Source organism: Ursus americanus, chromosome 5 (assembly GCF_024610735.1).
Source record: "Ursus americanus isolate L20-20 chromosome 5, mUrsAme1.1.p, whole genome shotgun sequence".
Taxonomy (NCBI): domain Eukaryota; kingdom Metazoa; phylum Chordata; class Mammalia; order Carnivora; family Ursidae; genus Ursus; species Ursus americanus.
In genome coordinates this window covers 31,233,719-31,247,358 of record NC_142131.1, presented here as the reverse complement: position 1 = coordinate 31,247,358, position 13,640 = coordinate 31,233,719, and the positions used below count along the sequence as shown (strand labels likewise).

The 13,640-nt window shown below is 36.6% G+C and overlaps 1 protein-coding gene across 1 annotated transcript in view; it reads right to left on the bottom strand.

The window, feature by feature from the left end:
- ANKRD31 (ankyrin repeat domain 31) overlaps window positions 1-13,640 on the bottom strand; it is a 168,651-nt gene that overhangs the window by 111,987 nt on the left and 43,024 nt on the right. Inside the window, 2 exon segments of the mRNA XM_087862065.1 lie at window positions 4,159-4,268; window positions 12,523-12,794. Of these exon segments, the coding sequence (XP_087718191.1) occupies window positions 4,159-4,268; window positions 12,523-12,794 (382 nt within the window).

Here is a 13,640-nt window from a genome sequence, read left to right as displayed (position 1 = left end):
GGCTCTGTTCAGGGCGCAGAGCTTTCTTGGACTTCTCTCTCTCTCCCCCTTTCTAAAAAAAAAAACAAAAAAGCCCCCCAAAAACTAATATTGAGTCTTCTGACTGATGAACAAAGCCATATATCCCCATTTTTCTCCAATAATTTTCACTGATTTTTCTGAATATTTTCTAAGTTTCAGTGTACCTGTCTTTTACATAGTTTGTCAAATTTATCTCTATTTCATATTTTTGATACTATGTATCAAATTTCAATGTCTAAATGTTTGTTACTAGAATATGAAATACAATTAATATTTGTATATTGACTTGTATCCTTCATTGTGCAAAATTCACTTACATATAGTTGCTTTTACTATAGATTTCATCAGATTTTCTACATAGATGATTATGTCATTTGTGACTAAATACAGTTTTACTTCTTTTTTTCCCACATGGATGCTTTTTATTTGTTTTTCTTTCTGACTGCACTGGAAAGAACCTCTACAATGATGTTCAACAGAAATAGTGAGAGCAGACATCCCCTGCCTTATTTCTGATTTTAAGGGAAAAGTATTCAATCTTTCATCATTAAGTATAATAGATGTATATTTTTTTGTAGATGCTCTCTGTAGGTTGAAAAAGTTCCCCTCTATTCTTAGTTTGCTGGGAGTTTTCACTAGTGAGAGATGTAAGGTGTTGTCAAATGCCTTCTTGACATCCCTTGAGATGATAATATGGCTTTTCTTTTTAGCTTGTTAATGAATTACAGTGATTGATTTTCAAATGGTAAAACTAATCCTGAATTCCCGGGATAAACCCACTCTGTCACGATGTATTATACAATGTTAAAATTGATTTGCTAAAGTTTTGTTTATATATTTGTATCTATGTTCACCAGACATATTCATCTGTAGTTTTCTGTTCCTGTGATGTCTTTGATTTTGTTTTCAATTTATTAGTGGGTTCACAGGATGAATTGAGAAGTATTTCCTTATCTTCAACTTTTTGGAAGAGTTTATGGAAAACTGGTATTATTTATTCCTTAAATGTCTGTAGAATTCACCACTGAAAGTGTTATGAACTGAATTCCATCCCCCTCAAAATTCATGTTGATGCCGTAATAGAATAGGATTTGAGTCCTTACAAAAAAAAAGTAAGAGACATCAGAGTTCTCCATATATGCAGGAAGGACATGTTGAGAAGTCTGCAAGTCAGGTAGAGGTCTCGCTAGAAATCAAATTTTCTATTACCTTCATCTTGGACTTCTAGCTCCCAGAACTGCGAGAAAATAAATTTGCCACTTAAGGTAATTAGTTATGGTAGCCGTAGCAGACTAATCCAGAAGGCTTTGGGCCTAGAAGTCTGGGCAAAATCAAGAGCTGGACACTCAACTGAGCCACCAAGGTATGCCTAGAATAAATCCCTTTAAGTAAAATTGTCAATTCAAGAATTGTGACTTGAAAGTCTGAAGAATGTAAATAAACTGCCTGGCAAAAAGACTGCACAGGGGCGCTTGGGTGACTCAGTCAGTTAAGCGTCCCACTCTTGGTTTCAGCTCAGGTCATGATCTCAGGGTCAGTGCTCAGTGCAGAGTGTGCTTGTCAGTCTCCCTCTGGTCCTTCCCCTGCTCTAGGTCAAATAAAAAAATAAAATCTTAAAAAAAAAAAAAAGACTGAATAAACTTACACTATTACCAACAACATAAAAGAATGCTTACTTTTTCCACATTCTTGCCACTGCGAATTCTCAAATGTTCAAACATTTGACATTCTCTTAGTGAAAGCTATACTTCCTAATTATCTTTTTTTAATCATAAGTGAGATGCTAATCTTTTCAGTTATTTTTTAAAAGATTTTATTTATTTATTTGAAAGGGAGAGGCAGAGAATCTCAAGCAGACTTGGAGATGAACAAGGAGCCTGACGCAGGGCTGGATCTCACGACCCTGAGATCATGACCTGAGGTAAAACCAAGAGTGGGATGCTTAACTGACAGAGCCAACTAGGCACCCCAGTTATTTATATATATGTATTTTTTTTTCTGTGAAATGCTTGTTCATGTTCCCTACTCATTTTTCCTTATCCTTACTGTTTTGTAAGAGCCCTTTGCATGTTAATGCACTTAACACTTGTTATGTGTTATTAATATTTCTTCTGTGTTCAATGTTTGGTTTTCTTTGGGGTATTTTTCCATAAAATCTTTTTTAAATATATGTAGTCAATTTTATCATTCTTTTCCCTCCTGGCCTCTGGGTTTGTCATTCTTTAAGAAGGTTTTTCCTCCTTGGAGATTACAAATAGATTCACTTATGTTTTCTTCTACAACTTTTTTTCACTTAATCTTTGGCCAAAATGGAATTAAATTCAGTATAAGGAATGTTATAGGTATTCATCCAATTTTGTTTATGTCTTCACTATTTATTGCTTGGTCCTTCTTTTTGCCACCAATTTGAGATGTCATCTCTATTATATACCTTCCCCAAAATTCACACTGTATCAGGCTTCTACATTTAAACTCTATTCTGTTTCTTCAATTTATCTGTCTATTCCAGTGCCTGTACACCAAATTATTTTAATTTCTATGGCTTTCTAATAGCTTTCATATTATTTACAGTAGGTTCTTGTCTCTCCACTCTCCCTGTGCTTTTATTTTTCAGAATTTTCTAGGCTAGTCTTTCATATTATCATTTTATAACATTCTCATAACTAACCTCCAGCTTTATAAAGCAAAACAAAACAATTAACAATTAAACAAAAATCTGTTTTTGACCGAGCTCTCACACATTTACAGGGTAATTTGGGGAAAAATAAATTTCTTAACAAGACTGAATACTTATGGTCAAGAATAAGGTTCTTCTTTCTATTTCTTCAAGTCTTTTTTCTTTTTTTTAAAGTCCCTCAGCAGAATTTTCAACTCTCTTCTTACAGGTAAGGCACATTTCTTATTAGGTATATAAGCAGGTATTTTCTCTTTTATAATTATTATAAATGGGACTTTCTCCTATATTTTTTCTAACTGGGTAATACTTATACATATGAAAGGTATTTATTTTTGTCTCGTCTCAGTTTACTAAATTTTTAAAATGTTTTATCTGGAAAAAATTTCAGACTTAAAAAAAAGTTATAAAAACAGAACAAAAGAGTCACCCATTGTTAGTATTTTGCCACCTGTTTATATCATTCTATCTCCCTTCTTATTTATTTTTTCTATTTTTTTATTTTTATTTTTTTAATAATAATTTTTATTATGTTATGTTAGTCACCATACAGTATATCCTTAGTTTTTGATGTAATGTTCCATGATTCATTATTTGCATATAACATCCAGTGCTCCATGCAATATGTGCCCTCCTTAATACCCATCACCGGCCTATCCCGATCCCCCACCCCCCTCCCCTCTAAAGCCCTCAGTTTGTTTCCCAGAGTCCATAGTCTCTCATGGTTCATTCCCCCTTCTGTTTACCCCCCCTTCATTCTTCCCTTCCCTCTCCCTTCTTATTTAAATATATGCATGCACACAGACATATATATAAATAATAACTTATGTACACCATGCCCCTTTACTCACTAATACTTAAGTGTGTATTTTGCAAAAAACAAGGGGATTCTCTTAAACAACCAAATTATTATTAAATTCAGGAAATTTAACAATGGTATATTATTATTTAACCTATAGTCCACATTTTAATTTTGCCAATTGTACCCCTAGTATATTTTAACCAGCCTTTCTATATTCTTATTGTTTCTCTCAGTTTCTTAGGTTATTCTTTGGGGTTTTATAGGAACAAAAAATAACAACTAAGAATAACAATAATTTTGCCTTTCCCTTTCCTCTAATTATTCCTCTTGGTATGATTTCTCAAAGCCTTATGCTAGGTTGGTCATACCACAAATAGATCACATATCTAAATTTGAAAAGGGTTCTGTAACTATGCTATCCAAAGTAGAAATATAGAAAAAATACCAGCCTATAATCTAGAAGTTCATGATCAAGTCCTAGCTATGCTACTAATGAGCTGTGCAATGCTGGGAAAAATCCTTAACCTCTATGAACTTCCTCATCAGTAAAATTAGAAAGATGAGATAGATAATCTCTAAATCCTTTTCAGTCCCAGAATTCTATGTTTCTGTAAGTTATTTAGTTAAAAAAAAAAAAAGAAAGAAATCAAATATGCCTCACCATTTTTTCCAGCAAGTTTTTTGTTTCTCTGCATCTGTTCTCCACTTTTGAGTCTGGTTGAATGTATATTCTTCCCTTTACCTTTAATCATTAAAGCAGGATCCTGAATTCTTGAAACATAAATGTGTTTTTAAAATTATTATCATGTTCTCTACAACCATTCATACAGAATCATACTAAATTTTTACTCAATTTTTAAAACTAGAAAGTATTTTGCTGAGCTGCTATCAAACAGCATGGCACTTTAAAATATGGAGATGGCTCCTGAGCAAACTGAAGATAATTCTGTGACAGGCATGCCAGTTTTTGTGGTTTCTAGACTTTTCTTTGTGCCACCTGTGGGTTTCTCTCCTTTAGGAGCAGTCATCTGCAAGTATTCTGAGTCTCTTGCTCCTCGTTCCATAAGCTGGCATGCCACTATGTATTTACCTTGTAGGGAAAAAGAGAGGCTTTTTGCAAGAAAACAGGACTTGCCATGTGGGATTACACTGATCAAAAACTGCAAAATACTGGAATAAAAACAGACACATAGGTGAAAAGGACACTGTGGAGCCAGGAAATAAACGTACGTATATATGGTCAATTAACTTACAATAAAGGGACCAAAAATATACAATGGGGAAAGGACAATTTTTTTAATAAATGATGTTTGGGAAACTGGACAGCCACGTGTAAAACAAGGAGACTGGGCCTCAATCTTATATCATACACAAAAATCAATTCAAAATGGATTAAAGACTTCATTGTAAGACCTGAAACCATAAAACTCGTAGAAAAAAACACCTTGACATTGGTCTGGGCAATCATTTTTTGGATTTGGCACTAGAAGCAAAGGCAACAAAAGCAAAAATGAACTAGGGCTACATCAAACTAAAAAGTTTCTGCACAGAAAAGGACACCATCAACAAAATAAAAAGGAAACCTACTGAATGGGAGAAAGTATTTGTAAATCACACATCTGATAAGGAGTTAATATTCAAAATTTATAAGGAACTCATACAACTCAATAGCAAATCAGCAAACAATCCAATTAAAAAATGGAAGAGGAAGTAAAAAGACATTTTTCTAAAGAAGACATCCAAATGGCCAACAGGTACATGAAAAGGTGCTCAACATCACTAACCAGCAGGAAAATGCAAATAAAAACCACAGTTAAGATATCATCTCATACATGTTATAATGGCTATCATTAAAAAGACAAGAAAGAACAAGTGTTGCTGAGGATGTGAAGAAAAAGGAATCCCTGTGCATTGCTAGTGAGAATGTCAACTGGTGAGGGCACTATGGAAACCAGTATAAAGCGTCCTCACAAAATCAAAAACAGAACTATCATATGACCCAGCATTTCCACTTGTGGATATTTATCCAAAGGAAATAAAATTACTATCTTGAAAAGATATCTGCACCTGTGTCCACTGCAGCTTTATTTATAATAGCCAAGACATGGAAACAACTTAAGTATCTACTGATGGATAAATGGATAAAGTAAATTGGTGTATACACACACACACACACACACATACATACACACACAATGGAGTATTATTCAGCCATAGAAAAGGAAATTCTGCTATTTGTTGACAATGTGAAAGGACCTAGATTGGAAAAAGATGGCAGAGGAGTAGGCGACCCTATTTCAACCGGTCCCCTGAATTGAGCTGGAAATCTATCAGACCATTCTGAACACCTATGAAATCAGCCTGAGATGTAAGAAGATATATCTGGATCTCTACAAACAGAATATCTCCAGCGGCTGGTTTTGAGGTAAGAAGCAGGGAGCCGTGATTCTGCAGGAAGATACTGAAGATAAACAGAAGGTGGAGGGAACCTCCATGAACTTGCACCAGGAAGGCAAAAGCCTCCCATGCTGGGAGACTTGAAGACTGGTAGCTGTGGAGAAAGGACTTTAGGGAAGCCCTGGACTGAAACCAGGAGCTATGGGTACGTGCGAGTGAACTGGGGACGGCTTGCGGTTGTAGAAGCACAAAGGGCAGAGACATGTCTGGCCCTGGGAATGACAGCTGGGAGTGCTGCTGTGGGGTACACAACGCAAGAGACTGTGTTTTTTCGCAGCACAGAAACAGAGACAGTGTGGCCTGGAGAACTCAGTGAAGAGCAGACTGCGATCTCTCTGTTCTGAGACAGAGGTTTGGCTACAGTCACTTCTGCTCTGACTCTCGGAAGAGACTCAGAAAGCCGCCAGGGAAAGCCACCAGAGAACAAAAAGCCCCCAAAAAACCATTTTCACTGAGCCCATTCCCCACCCCACAGGGGGCAGGGCAACTCTGCCCAAACAGGGTTGCCAGAGTTAACAGCACAGCAAGCCTCTCCCCTCAAAGAAGGCTGGAAGAACAAGAGGCTGACAACCCTAAGGTCCCTATAAAACAGGCGCATCTGGGTTAATACTTTGGACTCTGTACATTCCCTCAACCACCCCTCAACAGAATGACTAAGAAGAGGAACCCTCAACAAAGAAAAGAAGCAGAGACTGTTGCCTCTGCCACAGACCTAATGGATATGGATATAACCAAGATGTCAGAAGACTTCAGAGTAACAATTATGAAGGTGATATCTCGGCTTGAGAAAAATATTAATGACAATACAGAATCTCTAAGGGCAGAAATGAGATCTAATCAGGCCGAACTTAAAAATGCTATGAATGAAATGCAGTCTAAACTGGATACTCTTGACTGCCAGGGTAAACGAGGCAGAAGAACAAATTAGTGAGCTAGAGGATAAGATGATAGAAAAGAAGAAACCGAGGCAGCATGGGAAAAACAGATTAAAACCCAAGGGATCAAACTGAGAGAGATTAGTGACTCAATGGAACATTCCAATATCAGAGTTATTGGGATCCCCGAGGGGGTAGAGAGAGAGAGGGGTCTAGAAGATATATTTGAACAAATCGTAGCTGAGAACTTCCCTAATTTGGGAAAGAAAACAAGCATTCGTGTCCAAGAGGCAGTGAGGACCCCTCCCAACATCAATGAGAACAGACAGATGCCACGACATATAATAGTACAAGTCCCAAATGTTAGATCCAAGGAAACAATCTTGAAAGCAGCAAGGGGAAAGAGATTTCTTACGTACAGAGGGAGGAACATCAGAATAACGTCAGACTGGTCCACAGAGACCTGGCAAGCCAGAAAGGGCTGGCAAGACATATTCAGGATATTAAATGAGAAGAACATGCAACCAAGGATACTTTATCCAGCAAGGCTGTCATTAAGAATGGATGGAGATACAAGGAGCTCCCAAGACCAGCAGGAACTGAAAGAATATGTGACCACCAAGCCGGCCATGCAAGAAATATTAAGGGGGAGGGGGGTTTTATAAAAGGAGAAAGACCCCAAGAGTGATACAGAACAGAAATTTACAGAGACAATCTATAGAAACTAGGGCTTTACAGGCAACATGATGACAATAAAATCATATCATTCAGTAATCACTCTCAACGTGAACGGCCTAAATGCTCCCATGAAATGGTACAGGGTTGCAGACTGGATAAAAAGACATGACCCATCCATATGCTGTCTACAAGAAACTCTTTGTGAACCTAAAGATACCTCCAGACTGAAAGTGAGGGGATGGAGAACCATTTTTCATGCCAACAGACCTCAAAAGAAAGCTGGGGTAGCAATTCTCATATCAGAAAAATGCGATTTTAAGCTAAAGACTGTAGTAAGAGATACAGAAGGACACTGCATCATTTTTAAAAGGGTCTATCCAACAAGAGGATCTAACAATTGTAAATATGTACGCACCCAACATGGGAGCAGCCAATTATGTAAGCCAACTAATAACCAAAATAAAGAGACGCTATATTTTTTTTTTAAGATTCTATTCATTTATTTGACAGAGAGACAGCCAGCCAGTGAGAGAGGGAACACAAGCAGGGGGACTGGGAGAGGAGAAGCAGGCTCCCAGCAGAGCAGGGAGCCCGATGCAGGGCTTGATCCCAGGACCCTGGGATCATGCCCTGAGCCGAAGGCAGACGCTTAACGACTGAGCCACCCAGGCACCCCAAGAGACATTATTGATAATACACTAATAGTAGGAGACCTCAACATTCTACTCTCAGCAATAGACATATCATCTAAGCAGAAAATCAACAAAGAAATAAGTGCTTTGAATGACACACTGGATCAGATGGACCTCATAGATATATAAAGAACATTCCACTCTAAAACAAGAGAATACTCAATCTTCTCGAATGCACATGGAACTTTTTCCAGAACAGACCACATACCGGGTCACAAATTAGGTCTCAACTGATACCAAAAGACTGAGATTATTCCCTGCATATTCTCAGACCACAATGCTTTGAAATTGGAACTCAATTACAAGAAAAAATTTGGAAGAAATTCAAACACATGGAAGCTAAAGACCATCCTGCTTAAGAATGTTTGGGTCAACCAGGGAATCAAAGAAGAACTTAAGCATTCATGGAAACCAATGAGAATGAAAACAAATCAGTCCAAAACCTATGGGATACTGCAAAGGAGGTCCTAAGCGGGAAATACACAGCCATTCAAGCCTCACTCAAAAAACATAGAAAAATCCCAAATACATAAATTAACCTTACACCTCCAAGAACTGGAGAAAGAACAACAAATATATCCTAAGCCACACAGGAGAAGAGAAATAATTAAAATTAGAGCAGAGATCAATGAATGAGAAACCAGAAATACAGTACAGCAGATCAATGAAACTAGAAGATGGTTTTTTGAAAGAATTAATAAGATCGATAAACTACTGGTCAGACTTACCCAAAAGAAAAGAGAAAGGAACCAAATTAATAAAATTATGAATGAAAGGGGAGAGATCACGACTAAGACCAAAGAAATAGAAACAATTATTAGAAATTATCATCAACAACTATATGCCAATAAATTAAGCAACCTGGGAGAAATGGATGCATTCCTGGAAACCTATAAACTACCAAGACTGAAACAGGAAGAAACTGACAATCTGAACAGACCAATAACCAGTAACGAAATTGAAGCAGTGATCAAAAACTTCCCGAAAAACAAGTCTAGGGCCTGATGGATTCCCAGGGGAATTCTACCAAACATTCAAAGAAGAAATAATACCTGTTCTTCTGAAGCTGTTTCAAAAAATAGAAACAGAAGGAAAACTTCCAAACTCATTTTATGAGGCCAGTATTACCTTGATCCCCAACCAGGCAAAGACCCCATCAAAAAGGAGAATTACAGACCAATATCCCTGATGAATATAGATGCCAAAATTCTCAACAAGATTCTGGCTAACAGAATCCAACAGTACATTAAAAGGATTATCCATCATGACCAGGTGGGATTTATTCCTGGGATGCAAGGGTGGTTCAACATTTGCAAATCAATCAATGTAACAGAACACATTAATAAGAGAATAGACAAGAACCATACGATCCCCTCAACTGTTGGAGAAAAAGCATTTGAGAAAATACAGCATCCTTTCCTGATTAAAACCCTTCAGAGTGTAGGAATAGAGGGTACATTTCTCAATCTCATAAAAACCATCTATGAAAAGCCCATAGCGAATATCATTCTCAATGGGGAAAAGCTGAAAGCCTTTCCCTTAAGATCAGGAACACAACAAGGATGCCCACTCTCACCACTATTGTTCAACATAGTACTAGAAGTCCTAGCAATAGCAATCAGACAACAAAAAGAAATAAAAGGTATTCAAATTGGCAAAGAAGAAGTCAAACTCTCTCTCTTCGCAGATGACATGATACTTTATGTGGAAAACCCAAAAAACTCTACCCCCAAATTACTAGAACTCATACAACAATTCAGTAATGAGGCAGGATACAAAATCAATGCACAGAAATCAGCTGCTTTCCTACACACTAACAATGTAACTGTAGAAAGAGAAATTAGGGAAGCGATTCCATTTACAATAGCAACAAAAACCATAAGATACCTTGGAATAAACCTGACCAAAGAGGTAAAGGATCGATACTCTAGAAACTATAGAACACTTATGAAAGACATTGAAAAAGACACAGAAAGAAGGAAAAACATTCCATGCTCATGGATCGGAAGAATAAACACTGTTAAAATGTCTATGCTGCCCAGAGCAATCTATACTTTCAACGCCATCCCGATGAAAATACCATGGCATTTTTCAAAGTGCTGGAACAAATAATCCTAAAATTTGTATGCAACCAGAAAAGACCCCAAATCGTCAAGGAAATGTTAAAAAAGAAAAACAAAGCTGGAGGCATCACATTGCCTGATTTCAGGCTATATTACAAAGTTGTGATCACCAAGACAGCACGGTACTGGCACAAAAACAGACACATAGATCAATGGAACAGAATAGAGAGCCTAGAAATGGACCCCCCAACTCTATGGTCAACTAATCTTCGACAAAAAAGGAAAAAATATCCAATGGAAAAAAGACAGTCTCTTTAATAAATGGTGCTGGGAAAATTGGACAGCTATGTACAAGAATGAAACTCGACCATTCTCTTACACCATACACAAAGATAAACACTAAATGGATGAAAGAGCTTAATGTGAGACAGAAATCCATCAAAATCCTAGAAGAGAACATAGTCAGTAACCTCTTCAACATCAGTCACAGCAACTTCTTTCAAATACGTTTCCAAAGGCAAGGGAAACAAAAGCAAAAATGAACCTTTGGAACTTCATCAAGATAAAAAGCTTCTGCACAGCAAAGGAAACAGTCAACAAAACAAAGAGGCAACCCATGGAATGGGAGAAGATACTTGCAAATGAAGCTACAGATAAAGGACTGGTATCTAAGACCTATAAAGAATTTATCAAACTTAACCCCCAAAAAACAGATAATCAAGTCAAAAAATGGGCAGAAGACATGAACAGACCTTCTCCAAACAAGACATATGAATGGCTAACAGACACATGAAAAAATGTTCAACATCATTAGCCATCAGGAAGAGTCAAATCAAAATCACACTGATACCACCTTACAACAGTTAGAATGGCAAAAATTAATAAGGCAGAACACAAAAATGTTGGAGAGATGTGCAGAAAGGGGAACCCTCTTACACTGTTGGTGGGAATACAAGTTAGTACAGCCACTTTGGAAAACAGTGTGGAGGTTCCTCAAAAAGTTAAAAATAGAGCTACGCTATGACCCAGCAATTGCACTACTGGGTATTTACCCCAAAGATACAGATGTGAAAAGAAGGGCCACATGCACCCCAATGTTCATAGCAGCAATGTCCACAATTGCCAAACTGTGGAAGGAGTCAAGATGCCCTTCAACAGACGAATGGATAAAGAAGATGTGGTTCATATATACAATGGAATATTACTCAGCCATCAGAAAGGATGAATACCCACCATTTGTATTGACATGGATGGAACTGGAGGGGATTATGCTAAGTGAAATAAGTCAAGCAGAGAAAGACAATTATCATATGGTTTCACTTATATGTGGAACATAAGGAATAACATAGAGGACATTAGGAGAAGGAAGGGAAAAATGAAGGGGGGAAATCAGATGGGGAGATGAGCCATGCAAGACTACGGACTACGGGAAACAAACTGAGGGTTTCAGAGGGGAGGGGGGTGGGGGGATGGGTTAGCCTGGTGATGGGTATTAAGGAGGGCACGTATTGCATGGAGCACTGGGTGTTATATGCAAACAATGAATCACGGAACACATCAAAAACTAATGATGTACTGTATGGTGACTAACATAACATAATAAAATAAAATTTTTTTAAAAAGTGTGAAAGGACCTAAAGGGCATTTTGCTAAGTGAAATAAGTCAGACAGAGAAAGACAAATACTGTACAATCTCATTTATATGTGGAATCTAAAAAAAAAAAAAACAACAAAAAACCCAAACTCATAGGTACAGAGAACAGATTGGTGGTTTCCAGAGGCAGTGGGATGGGGAGTGGGTAAAATGGGTGAAAGTGATCAAAAAACGCAAACTTCCACTTATAAGGTAAGTAAGTCCTGGGGATGAAACGTGCAGTATGGTAACTGTAGTTAACAATACTGTATTGCATGGTTGAAAGCTGTTGAGAGAGTAAATCTTAGAAATTCTTATGACAAGAAAAGAAAATTTTATAACTGTGTGATGACGGATGCTAACTATAAAACTTAATTTAAAAAAGAAAGAATGGAAATTAGCATTAGGCTGAAATCCAACAAATCTCCCTTTACTCTTTTTTTTTTTTTAAAGTAGAAGAGTTTTCTGGGTTAAAAAAAATAACTGTACAGTAAATAAGGCAACAACATTAAAAAATAAAGTTCCTCACTTAGGGGTAACTGTACATAGGCTCTAGTGTCCCAAGCACAGAATTATCTATAAGGTCTGTAGTATATATAAAGAGAAAGACATAATTTGGGAGTATACCTGAAATTCTTACTTGAAGAGTTATTATTTGTTTGATCCTCACTGACAAGTATCATTGGTAAAATCTTTTCTGGCATCTTACACACGTTATCTGTGTGCTTTGCATCTCTGCCTGCTTTCAGTCTGGATGATCTCCTTAACACACATGGAGTGTTCTGATCAGATTTCTTTTCCACCGAATTTGAATTTCCCTTATTATTTAGTGGATCACAAGAGGTGACATTTTGATGAACCAAAGTTTGCAACCCAAATGGACTTGGATCTTCTAGAGTCTGTAATAAGATGTAAATACACAATTAACTGTAACAATGCAAAAAATTTAAAATGAGAAGAAATTAAGTTTTATCTTGTCCTTTGATTACACAAAAATGCCTCTTATAAGATGAAAGTACAAAAACCCACAGGCCACATAATGAAAATTTAATAATATAATAAAAGCCAATGCAAATTTAAAAGGCTAAAACAAGAACAGCAGAAGTAAAAATTATTATTATCAATATTCATCCTTAAAATTCAAGGGCAAAAACTATAGTTACTCTGGATACTTTAACTTCACAGGAAATAGGCAGCAAAAAATGATGAGAGACATATAAAAACAGCAGAAGTAATGAATCATGGAACTTTACATCAAAAACTAGAGATGTACTGCACGGTGACTAACATAATATAATAAAAATTATTATTAAAAAAAGAATGCTTTCCTTTCAGAGCTACTGTGAGAATATTACGAAATAAAGTATGCAAAAAGCCGAATCCACACAACAACAACAACAAAAAACAGCAGAAATGTCATACTAGACCAGATTAATGTTCTATTCAGCCCAGTGCTTATTGTTTGACAGCAGCAAGTAATATTTGCAAGTAATATTTTGTGGGACAAGATTGTATATGTATATATAACCTCCATTACATTGATTTTAAAAGGTTACCAGTATATCATGAATGGCTCTAACTTCCCCTTAATAATCCATTATAGATTTAACTTTCATGAAGATATATGTGTTTTTACACATATCATGTAAACTTTTCTTGAACTTATTTATATATCCAGCTTGCAAAGCTTTTTAGCCTAACAAGTTCCCTAACTTTAATATGACTGAGTAAAAGCGTATTCAATT